General features: G+C 35.3%; 1 protein-coding gene and 2 non-coding genes across 3 annotated transcripts; 1 reads left to right on the forward strand and 2 right to left on the reverse strand.

Annotated features, from left to right (window-relative positions):
* Positions 1–3,887: 3,887 nt before the first annotated feature.
* On the reverse strand, positions 3,888–4,006 carry LOC145003542 (U5 spliceosomal RNA). The gene has a single exon (XR_013662000.1). It is a non-coding gene; the product is annotated as a U5 spliceosomal RNA (small nuclear RNA).
* A 7,126-nt stretch (positions 4,007–11,132) lies between these two features.
* Positions 11,133–11,251, reverse strand: LOC145003534 (U5 spliceosomal RNA). Its single transcript, XR_013661992.1, has one exon. It is a non-coding gene; the product is annotated as a U5 spliceosomal RNA (small nuclear RNA).
* A 2,591-nt stretch (positions 11,252–13,842) lies between these two features.
* LOC144999714 (uncharacterized) lies at positions 13,843–17,075 on the forward strand. The gene has a single exon (XM_078958886.1). It carries the CDS (start codon positions 13,843–13,845, stop codon positions 14,347–14,349), a length of 507 nt encoding a protein of 168 aa, XP_078815012.1. The 3' UTR covers positions 14,350–17,075.
* The last annotated feature ends 470 nt before the right edge of the window (positions 17,076–17,545 follow it).

Below are 17,545 nucleotides of genomic sequence, written 5' to 3' on the forward strand. Positions count from 1 at the left end.
ATAAAGTAAGATGGGTTATACCGATTGTCCATTTTTTAAACTCGACAGAATATGAGACTGTTTAAAAAACGCAATGATATCCGACTGATTATGAAACTGTTTAAAAAGCACAGTGATATAGCCGCTTTTGTCTCTTAATGCAATTTTTTTTAAAAAAATTTAAGATTCATTAAAATATGTGTTAAGAAGTATCACAAACGCTATAACCAGTTACGAAGCGATTATACCGGTGAAAATTTTCCACGTCCCAACTAAAATATTTTAAACACTAGGTTATAACCCGTGGACACCACGGGGAAGAAATATAAAGCAATCACTTTCAATCATTAACGTATTATAGCATCTTACTTTCATTTTTTTCTATAAAGGGATTGTATTTTTTGGAAGCATAATGGTAACATGAAGACATGAAAGTAGGATGATATACTAAACAAACTAATGGGTTGCAAATAGTTGAAAAACAACTGGCACATTCATTTAAAAGACTTAGAATTAACTAAAAATGTAAATTTTGTTCTGTTTAAAAGAATAAGTTTGTAGAAAAAGAAACCAATTTCAAGAAACAATCATTAGAAAATTAGTATAACCATAACTATGTTTTCTATTACTACAATATTGTACCTGTTAGCGTAAAAGAAATCACCAAAATTTGATGCTGCCACTAAAGAAAACAAAAGAAAATAAACAAAATTGATTGGTTTATTTTTTTTATAAATTCAATACAAATGAAACTTAAAATAAGCAATTTATTATTATTGTAATTTTTACACATAAGAATGCAAGGGAAGTGGATATAAGAAAAGGATAAAATGCATATCTTAAGCTTAGGAACATCTACGACCTAACATTAATAATGCAAAAGGTTAGGAAAGGTAAATTAAATCTATTTTTATTAATAATTTTTTAACAATGTAACTATTATTTTACCACCGGCTTTGTAGAGGTTGGAAATTTTTAGTACTATTCTAATCCTATATGAAAAATGTAGTAAAGAAAGATATTATCTAAAATAATAGCACTTTTTGATGCATAAAATGAAGAAGGAAGTCACTGAAGCAATATAAAAGGTAACATATGTGGGTAATCTTAATCCATGGTAAAATGGATAAGCAATAACCCTTTTATTTTTTACTTCACATGAATTGCCGATGTCCTAGTTTACCATTGGATTACCATTGTTAAAAATTGGGTATTACTAAACTAAACAATTTACTTAGTTTATGTTTGTGTCGCAAAGTTTTGGAAAATTATATTGAAAAGACTTGGCATGTTTTTTTATATTGCATCAAATAGTTGACATGCAATACAAAGATACATAAGAAACGTCATGTGTATAAAACAACATAAAACATGCAATCCAAAAACATATAACATATTCCAGCTGAGTACGGAAGAAGTGATGAAATAAGTGGAATATTAGGTAATAGGCAAATTAGACAACTATGTTATGCAAAACCAAGTCAGACACAAAATTCAGAAAATAAAAACATATATAATTTAAAATAAAAGCTACAAAACAACATATTTTGATAATGTTTATGTTTAATAGAGGGGAATCACTTATTTTCTTTATTGTTTGTTCTTTCTCATTTGGTTTTCTTAAATTCAATTCCATAAATTCAATTCCATGTTATAGACTGTGAGATTGCAAACAGATGGATTAGCATCTGGTTGAACTTACAAAAAGATATATAAATATATAATAACCAAAATATTAAAAAATGAACAAATTATTAAGACATGTATTAAATACTATACCTCAAGTAAACCAACATTGAGTCCCTTTGCAAGCTTTAATGTTTCATAACTTGACACAACATCATGTTCGACAAATTTACCATTAAGCCCAGATAAACAATTTCTTTGTTTTTCTTAATTGGCCAATAAATAAAATGTGATTGCTAAAAATTCAGTTTTTTACTGTAAAGACCCATTACGAAAATAGTTGATGTTGGGCAATAATGCTATATTTGGTGAAAAAATAATTAGTATGCATCATTGAGGCATTTCATCGAGCGTGTAAAGTGCAAATGAGTTTTCTACTAAACTCATAAGTATAAATGGGATCCCTTATTCTCTTTCACCAAATTGATGATCTGTACTAAATATTTCCCATCAAAATCATCAACAAATGACTGAATTGTGGACCGAATTTGATCCAATTGACAAAGTTGCAAATATTTTAGCGCCATAATCCTAGAATTCAAGGGAAAATCAACCCCCTCTCGCTCCCTTTTGAACTCCTTGAGTATTATGGAAAACAGAATTAAGACTATGGAAGGGTACATAACGATCTCTGGGATGAATTCCGAAATAGCGAAGGAGATGTCTTTTCCTTTTTGTCTATATCAGTGGAATGAAGAAAATAGAAGATACCTGCACAGTAAATTGAAAACCAAACTACAACAAAATCGACCAATCTTATGGAATTAATTAAATAAAAACCTGTTATTGTTATCATAGTGTCAATTGTATTTTATTGACAAGTTCGTTGTCACTTCGAAAGTTTCCCGATCCCATCTTGGCTCCTCCATTTGCAAGTTAGACACGTCTCCTTAAGCCCTAGGGTTTACAATGACACCCCTAAACATTCAAAGTTGAGATGGATAAGCCGAGAAGATGGGTTCTATTGATTTACAACCAAAGGGAGTTAGGTATTTTGAAATCAAATTTAGAATCATGGGACCGAGATTTTAGGCAAGATATAGTTAAAGATTTTAATATAGATTACTGATTTTCAGTGATTGATTGAATTAAAGAATTGAGCTGAAAAAGTTTTAAGCGGTTTGAATTGAAGTGAAAAAGTTTTAAGCGGTAAAAGCTGCAAAACAACTTGGGCGGGAAAGTTTTTTGTTAATTGCTTCTTATAATGCCACGTGGCAGATTCTTAGTCTAAAAATTAGACAAGTGGATTTTAGGAGAGGTTTTTATTAGGAGTAGACTAGCTAACAACCTAACTTTAACAATAATTATTTAAAGCCCCAGCTTCAAATCTTGGCAATAATTATTTAAAATTATTTTTTATGGGTCTAGCAACATACTTTATCAAATATTTCAATTTGATGATAACTCATTGCGGAAATCCTAGTTTATTTTGGCAAATATTTCAACTTGATGATTAAAATTGAAACAACCCTCGCTGTAAAGGATTGGGAATAGCAACATACTTTATCAAATATTTCAATTTGATGATAACTCATTGCGGAAATCCTAGTTTTTTACTTTATAAACGTCACGAGACAATAAAATCAACTTCGAGTGCACTCGTTATAAAATTATGACAAATCAAACCATGTGTAAGTCTAGATTGTCTAATCCATAAGATTCCCAACAATAATGTGAATAATACCATGCCTCTAATCGTACACTTAACTTCTTCATATCTTACTCTTTAGCACATAAGACACATCCAAAATTTAAACATTTATTGAATTCTTTAAAACATCTTAATAATGGAAAAGTAGTTTACGATAGTAAGCAAAACATCATATGAAATATGCACTTATGTATACATAACATGCAAAAGCTTCTTTAGATCACTTTTTATGAATAAACATCATATCACTTTTAAGCTTCTTTTGCGTATATAGAATGAAAATATACTTCCTTGAACTCATATTAATATTGTGTAAAGAACATTCATAATAGTCATTTAATGTTCATCCATGCAATGGTTTTCTAACAGTTTTTTTTTTTATTATTTTTAAATACTAATGATTATTATATTATGTATGTGTCTTTTGCTCATTTGTTTCTTATATTGAAAAATAGAATGAAATAAACAAAATTACATTTTTCTACTCATTACCTTTCTTCCTTTATTTCTTTTCTTAAACATTAGGCAAACAAGACTAGTTGACTTTTTTTAACTCTAAAGATTGGTTGGAGCCCTCCAATGAAGGAAGAGACTCTCCAAAAATAGGTGTATGCCACTATATATAGAGAGCACACGATATTCATTATCAAAAGGCAAAAGAATAGTTCGCTTTGTGCTCACCACATGGTTGCATGCCTTCCCATTTCCCAACCGCTTGGGTTATGTAATGACTCTCACGCCTTCTGTTTCATTCGAGCAGCCGATGTAGGATAAAACCCAAACCCACATTCCTCTCTTTCAAACTTATCTTCCCGTTTTCTCTCTTCTTTATGCTATGTTTTTAGGTCATATAGTGTCATACCACACTCACCACAATACTACAGTGCGACTTCATCGCCACATTATTTTCCCCTCATCCCACAAAAAAAAAATACAAACTACATTAGAAAACGTAAATAAAAAAACATACTCAAAACATCGAAAAAAACATGATCTAGTCATCGTCACTAGCCACATCATCATAATCCGCGTATGAATCTCCTTCAAACATTTTCGACTCGTCGTCGCTAGAGTCGAACAACTCGTCTTCATCAAAATCGCCTACACCATGATTCACTTGAGCATTGAAGACGTGTTTCACCAAATCTGCACGAAGGTTGTGGTGTCCGACTCAATCGTATACCTCCACTTTCTTCACCATGTACGCCTACATACCAATACCAACTCCTCCTAAATTTTATAAATCCTCATTTCCATTGTAGTGTGGCAAATCGCTTTCCCCTCATCTTCTATAATAATATTATGCAATATGATACACGCATACATCAGGCTACTTATTCGTTTGCACTCCATAAATCACGTTAGTGCTATTAGTATTTGTCAACGTCTCTTCAGAACACCAAAGGTTCGCTCGATATCCTTCCTAGCAGATTCTTGGGCAGCCTTAACCTTTATTCGCTTTTCATCATTTGGACATGAGAATGATTTCACAAACGTAGTTAACTCAGGATATATCCCATCAATAAGGTAATATCCATGATTGTACGATGTCTCATTTGCTTGAAACGACACATCATATGATTTCTAAGGTAGATGGTGTTGAATATCAACGATTAGTCTAGAACGTTAATGTCATTGTTGGAATCCGTTTGACCAAAAAATGCATGTCATATCCAAAGATCATACAACGCCAATGTTTCTAAAATTATTGTTGGCATCTTTTGATTACCTCGCATAAATTAACCACGCCACACATTAGGGCACATTGAACACCTTGTAACATCCAAAAAATCATGATAAATTTTTTTATTTTTAAAACCATTTAATAACCCATAAGTATTACAAAACATTGTTTCGAAAAAGTCATAACCATAAATCAGAGTATCACGAAATTATCTATCAATAAAATATCCAAGCATGATGTGTACAGTTACACCTTCGCCATGCCCCGATCATCTGATGTACCTGAAACCAAGAAAACAACTGTAAGCCAAAACTTAGCGAGCCCCCCAAAATACCCCACACAAAATACTATAACAATTACAATACATGCATATAGGTTTTGTTGGCCAAGGGCCTCAACCGAACCATTTGGATTTGTTGACACAAAGTCTTAACCCAACCATCCAGTTTTGTTGACACAGAGTCTCAACCCAACCATCTGGGTTTGTTAACACAGAGTCTTAACCTAACCATTTGAGTTTGTTGACACAGAGTCTCAACCCAACCATCTAGGTTTGTTAGTCCACCGCACGAAGCGATACCTCAACCTAACCACTAATATGTCGACATATGCAACAGATAAACAATAATCAACAAGTATAGACAATTATATAGATCTACCAATCTAACAGGTCACTACAACATAACAACATCCTATATACCATGATACATAACCTAGTGGGTTGGTATTGGCGCCTTCGACCCACGAGTATGGTGAAAAGAACTCACCTGAACCACTTGACAGAAGCCCAACAGCTATCGTAGAAACAACACTGCCAGACCAAGCTTCCTAAAACCAAACTGAGACCATCCCTTAGTCAAATACTTAATTCAACCCAAGTTTGACAAAAAGTCAAAGTGGTCAAAAAGTCAATGGTAAAAGCTAAGGTCAAAATTGCCAACAACAGCTCTCCACGTCATGGCCTTCCTTAGCCAGGTCATGGGAACTAAATGCCAAAATAATTGCAGACTCCATAGTCACCATATCGTGGCAGCTTAAGTTCACGCCGTGGGGAGTGGTCTAAACAACTCAAACGAGCTTCATCCATTTTCTTACTATTTCAAGAGCTCCAAAGCTCAAATTTGATCATTTATGAGGTCTTAATGGATAAAGTTTCTAAATTTATCCATTAGGAAGTTTCAAACCACCAAGATGTGGACTTTAGGTCTCAAAACGGACCCAAAATGCATCTTTCTTAATTTAATTCGTTATGTCTAAGTCTCCAACCTTCATATCTAAATTAACATGATGTTTAGATGGATAAAGTTTCCAACTTTATCCATAATAATGTCTCAAGCTTTCAAGATCTAAACTTTAATACACCAAAATTACCTAAATGACCAAGATAATTTGCATGGCTGAAAGGGAAGGCAAAATATCAAAACTTTCCTATACATGAGGTCCAAGAAAACATTCTAAATTAATCAAAAGGTATTGGGGTCCATATCTGAAACACACAATGTTCTTGGGACATAGGAGAGTAATAAAGTTTCAAACATTATTCTCGAGTCACTCAAAACTCATAAAAATGGACCAAAACACCAAATACACTCAGATCCAAGATGAAATGCAATAAAGCTTGGAACTTTATATATAGCTTATATAGGTCTATAAGGTAGATGAAAGTTGAAATCTTCAATTGATGGAGAGTGGAGGCTCAAATCTTGAAAATGGAGGGTAGGGTTTCTCCTAAGATGTTATAGATATGATGGAGGCTAAGAAAATACCCTAAAACATGAATCATTACCTTTAAATACCTTGAAAACCCTAAAACATGAATCATTACCTTTAAATACCTTGAAAACCCTAAAAATTTGTGGTCTTTGGCTACACAGTTCTCACGTCGTGAGAATTACTTCTCACCTCGTGAGAACAGGTTTTCACCAAGTTTCACTAACATCAAACAATCATAACTTCTTCCTATCAACTCTGTTTTCGGTGATCTTTATATGCACTGAAAGGTATTAAGGAATTTGTGCATCCCTAAAATCACGGCCAGAAAAGACCGATTTAATTTATGCTTTTAAAATATTTTCAGAGTAATCCTTTGATTAAAAGAGTTGCGGAATTTGTTCCCAAAACGAAATATGATAAAAATATGATTTACCAAAGCATTTCTTAAAGAAACGCATTTTTCATTATTTTACAAGACTCGGGATGTCATGTTCCAATAAACAGACCAAAAGCATAAACATTTCAATGCAGACCTTACAACAGTTAAATATAACAACAGGTCTATAATCCAAAAATAATTTGACAGGTCATCCAACTTATGCTCTGGCGCCACTACCTGTAATACAAAGAAAATGAGTGGGTCAGGCTTAGGAGTCTGGTGAGCATATAGGGTTTTCAACCCACAATAAATAATTATATTTAATTCCACCAACCAACAATAACCCAATTACCCGTTCCCATTATTCTCACTTTATGTCCCTAAAACACCTAACACAAGGGACCTAGTCTTAGAATATTTTATCGGGGCGACAACACATGCTTCGGGGGTTTCCCAACAATATATGTCAAATAAGGTAACCATGAGGGGGATGGAGTACAACGAATGAACACCCAAGTTCATTCACACATACAGGTGCCAGGTGGCGAGCCTGCTAGCGTTCCACAGGACTGTCTAGAAAGTCTGTGGTCGTCATCTAAACTCCGTTAGATGACTGAATCAAAAACAACATCGAGGCCTCTCATATGTTTATCACACATCAACTATCTACCCATATTCTACCCAACATATTAGTAGATAAAAATATATATTTTTATGCATAGTTTAAAACCTGTATAACATTTTCATTCAATACATATTCCAAACAACAAATGAGGCACACACACATAACATGTATTTCATAGAGAATAAATCATATCTATGAGACAGAAGAAAGTGAATATACATTCACACATATAACAACAAAATATACACATAACACGTATTTCGTATAAAATACTTCATATTTATGTGTTAGAAGAAAGTGACTACACACTCACTTGATCAGAAGATAACCGGACAACATTACGACTTGTAGAAGTAGTATTCTTCGGTGAAACCGGGGGATCTTAAAAAAAAAACAGGCTTCTCGTGGGTAGAGCTTCGGCTCGGGAATTGCACTTCTCGGGATCTTCGGGGCTTCGGGACTTGCTTCGGGACTCGGGAATAATACTGGGGGCTCGGGATAATTCTGACATGAAAAACGAGGTAAAACAGGATATATATATATATATATATATATATATATATATATATATATATATATATATATATAGAGAGAGAGAGAGAGAGAGAGAGAGAGAGAGAGAGAAGAGAAAAGGAGCAAAAAGGTCGGTTGCCCTCGCATCCTTTATATAGGGGCAGAAGCCTCGCATTATGCTGGGCATAATGCTCAGCTACGCGGGGCATATGCTTCGGATCATCACTGTATGCGTCATTGGAGCACTCGAGTGCGAGGCAGGTCATTCTTCAGTGTACACTGGGCGTAGTTCGGATAAGATCAACGACTCCTTCGGATAAACTTTGGTATGCGTGCCACGATCTTCAAAAATTCATAACTTTCGCATACGGGATCCGTTTTCGACATTCTTCATATCCATGCGTTGGTGAGACTAAGCTCTACAACTTTCGTTTAGACTCTCCGTTATAAATTCATAACTTCTTCATCTAACATCCGTTTTCGCATGTCTCTTCATCGTTTCACTGCTATTAACGAGATCTTCGATTATCGTTTATATTGTTTCAACTAAAAACCGCTCGATCTCAAATCGAGTATTCGGGCTGCATACTGCTATGTCGAAACTTCGCAAAAATCATAACTTCCTCATACGACGTCAGATTTAGGCGTTTTTTTTATGCACACTCTCGGTTTAACGAACTCAACGACTTTCATTTAGATCACTAAGGGTAAATGTCGCTCTAACATAAAATTCACTGTTTATGTCATTCAACGTTGTCGGTTCTGTCGCGAAACTTCGACATGTCATAACTTCTTCGTTATAACTCGGATTTTGGCATTCTTTATATCTTTAGAAACCTTGTTTCGACCACTACATATTTATGCAAAGATATCGGGCTTATCTCACACTTTAATTTTGACGTTTATTTTATTCTTAATTCATTAAATTATAATAATTAAGAAAATAAACATATAATTCACATAATACTCAAATATTTCAAAAAGAGTTACAAGGGTTAACCTAGACTATTACATCAACAATAATGTCTAGTCTGGAAACGCAGGCGTTACAAAATTCCACAACTCTATATAATTATATTTGACTTAAAACACACCAAACTAAAATCCTTAATTCTTGAAAAAGTCTAAAATATCACTTTTCCCATTTTAGTCTTTGACTCCAAGACACAAACCAAGGGCTTAGATCACATAACCAATATTATCAACATCCAATAGGGTCTAAACCCTATTCCTTTTAAGCCCACGGCCTTTACCTGATCCATTTATTGTCCACAATCCTGAGATAAGAACTTTTCGAAACATGATGTTACAACCGCCGATGCATACAATCAGTACTACCAAGCATTTCATATAACCCATGTTTTTTCAAGTGTTGTATATAGTTTGTGGATGTCACTTATCGCGTAAATAGCGATCACGATAGAGAATAATCACAACTCTAGCAAACTTGTATACACATTGCCTCGTCGTTCGCTTTAACATCCTCAAATATTCATCCCATGAATCCGGTCCATGTCGAATGCTAGTTGACGGACTGCAGTGGTACACTTTTTAATTAAGGAGAAACCTTTCCGACCTCTTCCATTAACCCACTGCTGAAAATATGGAAATCGATTTTTGATGTCATCGACAATGCGTAAAAATAATTTCTTCCTCATCCAGAACCGGCGTCCGAATTTTACGGCATACAATGCATCATCGGCAAAGTAGTCGTTGACAAGTTGGTTGTGCCCGACTTCACACTTCTCCGTAAATGATGATTTCTAAGTTTCGGTTGCAAACTTTCGGCTTCATTTTCTTGTAGATATGCTAGTGTTGTTTACATAACGTATTCGATAAACCCTGCTTCCCACAACACCAACGTATCCAATGAAGTGGGCGACGACAATGCAAACATTTTTAAATTAGAAAAAAAAAAAGTTGTATATAGAGTATTTGGTGTTTTTTGTGTTGTAAAATGAGAAGTGAATAGTAATATTTTTAGCAAAGTTCAAAAAAAAAAAAATGAAAAATAGACATTGAAGGCTCAACGGTCACAAAAGAAGCAAAGCAAGGTGCGGTAATACCATCTGGTGCGGGGACATCACCATGGTCACCGAAGGGGGTCGATGCACACTGCGGCGCCACCTCAGCCACCGCAGTGTGCGGTTTAAGGTCTACCGAAGGGCCTTAAGAAATGAACATATACAAGTTTTTGAAGGTATATAATTACTAGATGTTAGATGGTTAGAGTACATTATTTATCTGATTGGTCAAACACGGTCTTATGAAGCGAGTGTTTAAAAATATAGTAAATAGAGGGGTAAACATGTATATTTGTTTTACTTTTTGATAAAGGTAATGTGCTCTAGAGTGATCATTATCAAAACATTCTTGTAATTGAAAAGTGTTGGTAGCTAGCATATAATATCTATATATCTGTGCATTATTTAGCATCGTCGGAAAGTTCTTGAGGGACACTTCTACTAAAATTGTGGATAAAACTAATTTGAAGAGAACTTAAGAACAATATAATATGTAGCTATAGGTGTCAATATGACAGGTCAAAAGAGGTTGTCATCTTGGCTTAACCTATTAGTACTTTTTGGCTTATATTGACACTCCGTTAGTTAACAAACGCTCTAAATAATATAAGTTTTGTCATCCCGATTTAAGTCAGTTGAAAATTCAATGAGTTTTCATGAGTAATATTCCAGTAAGGACCCTTTGATTGACTGGTTTCTACATAAGAGAATTTCCGATTGTCACTTTTAAATCTTTTATAAAACAGACTAGGTTTTCGCTGAAACCAAGCAAAACTCGTAACACTTGGGTTATTTCAGTTGTTCTGTTTCCAAATTACCAGCAATGCAAACTAGGCAAAGCTGTGTAGAAGAATTTTGAACTGCGAAAATTGGTTGGAGCCCACCAATAAAAGAAGGGACTCTCCAAAAATAGGCGTATGCCACTGAATATGGCAAGCACACGGTATTCTTTAGTAAAAGGCGAAAGAATAGTTCGCTTTGTGCTTACCACATGGCTGCGTGGCTTTCTTTCTCTCAGCTGCTTGCTTTAAGTAACGACTCTCATATCTTCTGTTTCATTCCAGCAGCCGATGTGGGATAACTCTTTCTCCCTTTCAAACCCCTCTTCCACTTTTATCTTCGTTTCCCCTTCTCTTACTTAGATTTAGTTTTTTATCTGTTTTATAGGAAGTGGTCTTATATGTGTTTTGAAAAAAATTATTCCATATTCGATAATTAGAACGAGATATTTGTGAGCAATAGATGCATTTGATTGACCAAAGAACAATAATAAAAAAAAATGAGAGTCTTATGAATTTATAGTTTCATATCATATGAAATGAAGGGGTAAACAAGTTTTGTTTGACTATTTAATATAAGGTATTGTAACAAAATTTGGGATCGTATGCTTCATAAATGTTTTCCAAAAGAATATTGGTAAGATTCATTTAGTTTTATAGAGCGGTGAAAAGAGTAAACATAAAAAAAAACATTTATAATTTGTTTAAGTTTAACTTTGAAGAATGTTAGCAGCATATATATATAACATAGCATCTTTATCAACTTCTCTTGAGGTTTCCATGGACTATACTAGTGTGTGTGTGTGTGTGTGTGGCCTTAAGGAGGAGGCAACATGTTGAGGACTACGCCATCTTTGCATTGGGGTGGCTACAACCGAGCTACGGGATGGGATCGATGAGTGCAATATGTGACTATATTGTATGTTGATCATTGGATCGAGGATTATGTCACGATCCATATATGTGTAATTGTGTTGAGAGAAGAATGGTGATTGTGCCATAATGTTAGACTCTCTGTCAGGATCAAAATGGTCACATCATCCATAATTTGTTGTTTGCTTGGATGTTGGAGTTTTGCAAAGTCATGGATGGACAAATATGTTAAGGGACCACATCCAGTGAAGTTGTAGTCGAGAGCTCTTGTCACTTCCCCTACGAGCTCTTGACACCAGAAAACTAGTTGAGTTACGTATGTCGGCAGTTTGAAATCGGGGTCACGTATGGGCTTCGGGAAGTCGGGAGTGCATGAACAAGGTCGTTTCTGAAAACAATCTAAAGGAATACCTCTCGATTTCAAAAATGACCATGTTCATCCAAAACCTAACAAAAATAATATATATTTTTTAATTTAACTCAAATTCTTCTAGTTTGTTTTTATATAAAAGTCTATTTTGAAACAACCCTCACTATAAGGATTGGGAATAACAATGTACTTTATCAAATATTTCAATTTGATGAGAACTTCTTGTGGAAATCTCAGTTTTTTACTTTATAAACATCAGGAGTCAATAAAATCAACTTTGAGTTCAATCGTTATAAATTATGACAAATCAACCATGTGTAAGTCTAGTCAATTACTATTCCCAACCATAATGTGAATAAGATCACGTCTCTAATCGTACACTTAACTACTTCATATCTTACTCTTTAGCACCCAAGACACATCCAAAATTTAAACATTTATTGAATTCTTTAAAACATCCTAACAGTGGAAAAGTGGTGTAGTAAGCAAAACATCATATGAAATATGAACTTAATTATGTATCATACCACTCACAATGCCTAACTCGTATGACATGAAATGTATGCCTAACATGCAAAGAGCTTATTTGGATCGTTTTTTATTCGTAAACATCATATGGCACTTTTAAGCATCTTGCGCATGGAATGAAAATATATTTCCTTGAACTCATATTAACATTGTCATTTAAACACATGTGTATAAAGCAATGCATAATAGTCATCCATGTCCAACCCAATTATCCTCTTATGAGGATAATTGTTTCATGCCAAGGTTTTCTAACAGTTATTTTTTAAATAGTAGTTATTATTATATTATGTATAGGTGTCTTTTGTTCGTTTATCTCCTTGCATTGAAAAACATAATGAAATAAACACTTCCTTTTTCTTCTACTCATTTATTTTCTTCCTTTATTTCAAAAGGATTAGGTAGATACACTACTACACAAGTCATTTAATAGTGCAAATGGTTTTTATTTTTTGATGAAGTCATTTCTAAAAACCATCCTATTAAATATCTACAACATCAAAAAAGTGTTGGAGATATTTAGAACCGTTGAAATAAAAGAATTCAAAAAAAAAAAAAAAAAAAGTTGACCAGTCAAGACCCAGGAGTTGCACGTGCAATTACTTAGTCTTCACTCTTCAACTATTTCCTTAACTTTAGCTTTTTCTGTTCAACTATTTCCTTAGCTTTAGCTTTTTCGTGTTTTCTAGCTTTTCAATTGTTTCCCTTTCTGTATTTAAAAGCCTATTTGGCTCATTGAATAAAGTATCTACTTCGTGAGCAATATACCATTATCTAAGTATTTCATTGTGGTATCAGAGCAAAAGATCCATTGTGTGAGTTTGAGAGCAAGCACGAGAGTCGGTGAGACTATCAAAGTGTGAGATCTGAGAGTAAACACGAGCGTGAGTGAAGTTTCTCAAAGTTTGAATCATGAATGACGAAAAGATGGTTGTGCCAGACTTCGACGGTCACTATGAACATTGGAGTGAAATGATGGAGAATTTGTTGCGAGCAAAGTAGGTGTGGAACCTAATTGATCCCGGAATCAAAGAACCGACGATGGGAATCGCTCAGAGTGAAGCAAAAAAGAAGCGATTGGAGGAGCTACGCATGAAAGATAGGCAAGTCAAACATTATCTCTATCAAGCTATACATAGAGTAACGTTTGAGAAAATCATGGATAGACGAACATCCAAGGCTGTGTGGGACTCGATGAAGCAACGATTTCCTGGTAATGACAGGGTGAAACGATCCATGTTGCAGAAGCTCGGGAGGGATTTCGAGGTACTGGTGATGAAAGACAGTGAAACAATTCCTGAATACTTTGGAAGGGTTCTCACAATCTCGAATCAAATTAGAAGCAACGGTGAAAAGATGGAGGATGTCAAAATTGTCGTGAAGATCCTCAGAACCCTAACAGAGAAATTCACGTATGTGGTGGTGTCGATTGAGGAGTCAAAGAACGTTGATGAAATGTCAATTGAAGAGTTGCAAAGCACCCTGATTGTACACGAACAGAAGTTCAAAAGGGTTGAAAAAGATGATGAGCAAGCACTAAAGGTGTAGACAGGGTTCAACCCAACTGGTAGAGGACGTGGGAGAGGTCGCTCCATTGGCAGAGGAAGGGGACGAGGTTGTGGACGACTATCATTCAATAAAAAGACTATGGAATGTTACAACTGCCACAAGCTAGGGCACTATTCCTACGAATTCCCCCAAGCAAAGGAAGCAAACTATGCTGGTTTTGATGAAAACGAAGAAGTCATGCTAATGGCTGAGGCAAACAAAGAAAAACTTGGGATCGAGATAGAATCAAGCAAGGCGATGCTTTGGTTCTTGGATTCAGGCTACTCCAACCACATGTGTGGAAACAGGGATAGGTTTTTTATTTTTGATTCAAGTTTCTCAAATTCTGTTAAGCTAGGTAACAATATTCCTATGGTGGTTGATGGGAAAGGAAGCGTGAAGTTGCATTTAAACGGAGCAACATATGTACTCAATGATGTCTACTATGTCTTGGATCTGAAAAACAATCTCTTGAGTATAGGCCAGCTGCAACAAAAGGGAATTTCTTTTTTGTTTCAACTTGATGTGTGCAAGGTCTACCATCAAGAAAATGGGTTGATCTTTCAGAGTATGATGAGTGCAAATCGCATGTTTCCAATCGGTGAAGATTCAGATGGCATCATTGAACAGAAGACTGAAGGCTGCATGTACACTAGTGAAGAAGACAATGCAAATTTGTGGCATGAAAGAATGGGCCACCTAGGTGATACAGGCATGGAGCAACTTAAAACAAATAACATGGTTCGTGATCTTCCTAAATTCTCCCCAAACAAAACAGTATGTGGGGAATGCATGATAGGAAAACAAACAAAGAATCCAATTCCAACGATGAGTAGCTGGAGAGCAACTGAAATCCTGGAACTTATTCACTCAGATTTATGTGGGCCAATAACTCCTGCATCACACATTGGGAATATGTACTTTCTAAGCTTCATTGATGACTACAGCCGCAAAGGCTGGGTGTACCTGTTGACTGAAAAATCCCAAGCACTTGAAAGTTTCAAGCAATTTAAAAGAAAAGTTGAGGTCCAAACTGGAAAGGTCATCAAAGTTCTTTGCACAGATATAGGAGGGGAGTACCTGTCTCATGCCTTCAAGACCTATTGTTGTGAGCAGGGAGTCAAAAGGCAACTTACAACTAGCTTCTCACCACATCAGAACGGAGTCGGTGAGCGAAAGAACAGAACAGTCATAAACATGGTAGTGTCCATGTTAGCTGCTAAGAAGATGCTAGAGAAATTTTGGGGAGAAGCCACTGTATGGAGCTTTTATGTATTAAATAGGTGCCCAACTAAATCTCTCTCAGAAACATCACCTCAAGAGGCTTGAAGTGGAGTTAAGCCAACAATTCAGCACTTTCGAGTTTGGGGTTGTCTAGCACACGTTCACATCCCAAAACAGAAGCGAACTAAGCTAGATAATAAGAGTGTGGCATGCATCTTGACAGGTGTTAGTGAAGAATCCAAGGCATACAGACTTATCAATCCTCAGACTTTGAAGGTAATTATCAGCAAAGATGTTGATTTTGAAGAGCATAAGTGTTGGATACGGGAAAAATCAAATGAACATAAGAAGAAAAAGAAATTGTATGGGGTGACTATGACCTATTTTGATGACTATGAATTCATTGATAGTCATCAAAGTAACGAAGTTGATCATGAAGCCACCAGTGAAGATTCAGAATCTCCAAATGCAAACTCAAATGATGACAATCCAGCACAAGGGGAAGGACGACCTCAAAGATCAAGAAGGCTCCCAGTTTACTTAAGTGACTACTTTACAGGTGATGAACCAATCCTCGACTCTGATGAAGAAGAAGATGAGTTAAATCTCATTGAATTAACTCAACCCCAAGATCCAACTCGATATGAAGAAGCAGTCAAGGATGAGAGATGGAGAAAGGCAATGGATCTTGAAATTCATGCAATTGAGAAAAACAAAACCTGGCATCTTGTTGATCTCCCAAAAGGAAAGAAGTGCATTGGTGTGAAGTGGCTATTCAAAACTAAAGTGAATGAGAAGGGAGAGGTTGAAAAGTACAAGGCCAGGCTCGTGGCTAGGGGTTATGGCCAAGAATATGGAGTTGATTATGGAGAGGTGTATGCTCCAGTTGCTCGTATGGATACTGTTCGTTTGATAATTGCCCTAGCTGCTCAAAATGGTTGGTGCATTTACCAAATGGATGTAAAATCGGCCTTTCTCCATGGAACTCCAGAAGAGGAAGTCTATGTGCAACAACCACAGGGGTATATGGTGAAAAACAGTGAACATAAGGTGTACAAACTCCAAAAGGCCCTATATGGACTTAAGCAAGCCCCTAGAGCTTGGTTCAGCCGAATAGAATCATACTTTGTGAAAGAAGGTTTCAAAAGGAGTTACTCTGAATATACTTTGTTCATCAAAACCACACCAGAAAGAAAGTACTTATTTGTTAATATATATGTGGATGATCTTCTATACACTGGAAATGACATGGGAATGCTAAATCAGTTCAAGAACTCTATGATGGGAGAGTTTGAAATGTCATACTTGGGTAAGATTGTTGGATTAATGTCTAAGTCCATAACTATTTTGGTATGTACTTGACCCGATGGTGCATGGTCCTTTTGGGTTGCCTTCACCAAAGCAACTTGATTGGAGAAATAAATAGAGAGAGAGGTTATTATGATTTATTAATATGTTATAAGAATAATATATTAAAGGAGAAATCTTATTTGTTTAATTAATATTGGTCAATAAGTAATTAGGAATTAATTTTGTGATCAAGTGTAATTAATTAAACTAGAGGGGCTGATTTCTAATTATGTGATAGTTACAAAATAAGGTAAGGATTATCTTAAATATAGGGTGAACGAATTTAAGGTGATAAGGCCTTAGAATTCGACTATGATAAGGATTCAAGGATTATCTTATGGGTTGCTTTGTGGATAAGCAACTAGATAAGGATAATGACTGAAACCCTATCTCTACACCTATATAAAGACCCTAAGGCTCATGAATTCGTGGATCTCTTCCCAAGAAGTTCTAAGGATGAATTCTAACCTCTCTCCTTTCTCTTTATACCTTCTCTATTTGCTCTTGGTGTTTGTAAGCCATTAGAGGAGTGACACTTGTGACTCTAAGCCTTCCAAAGTCAATTCAAGGAGGAATTGGGATTGTTATTGCTACATAACAATCAAGGTATGGTCTTAAACCT

The sequence above is a fragment of the Lactuca saligna genome, chromosome 6 (genome assembly GCF_052625555.1).
Source record: "Lactuca saligna cultivar CGN05327 chromosome 6, ASM5262555v1, whole genome shotgun sequence".
Classification (NCBI taxonomy): Eukaryota; Viridiplantae; Streptophyta; class Magnoliopsida; order Asterales; family Asteraceae; genus Lactuca; species Lactuca saligna.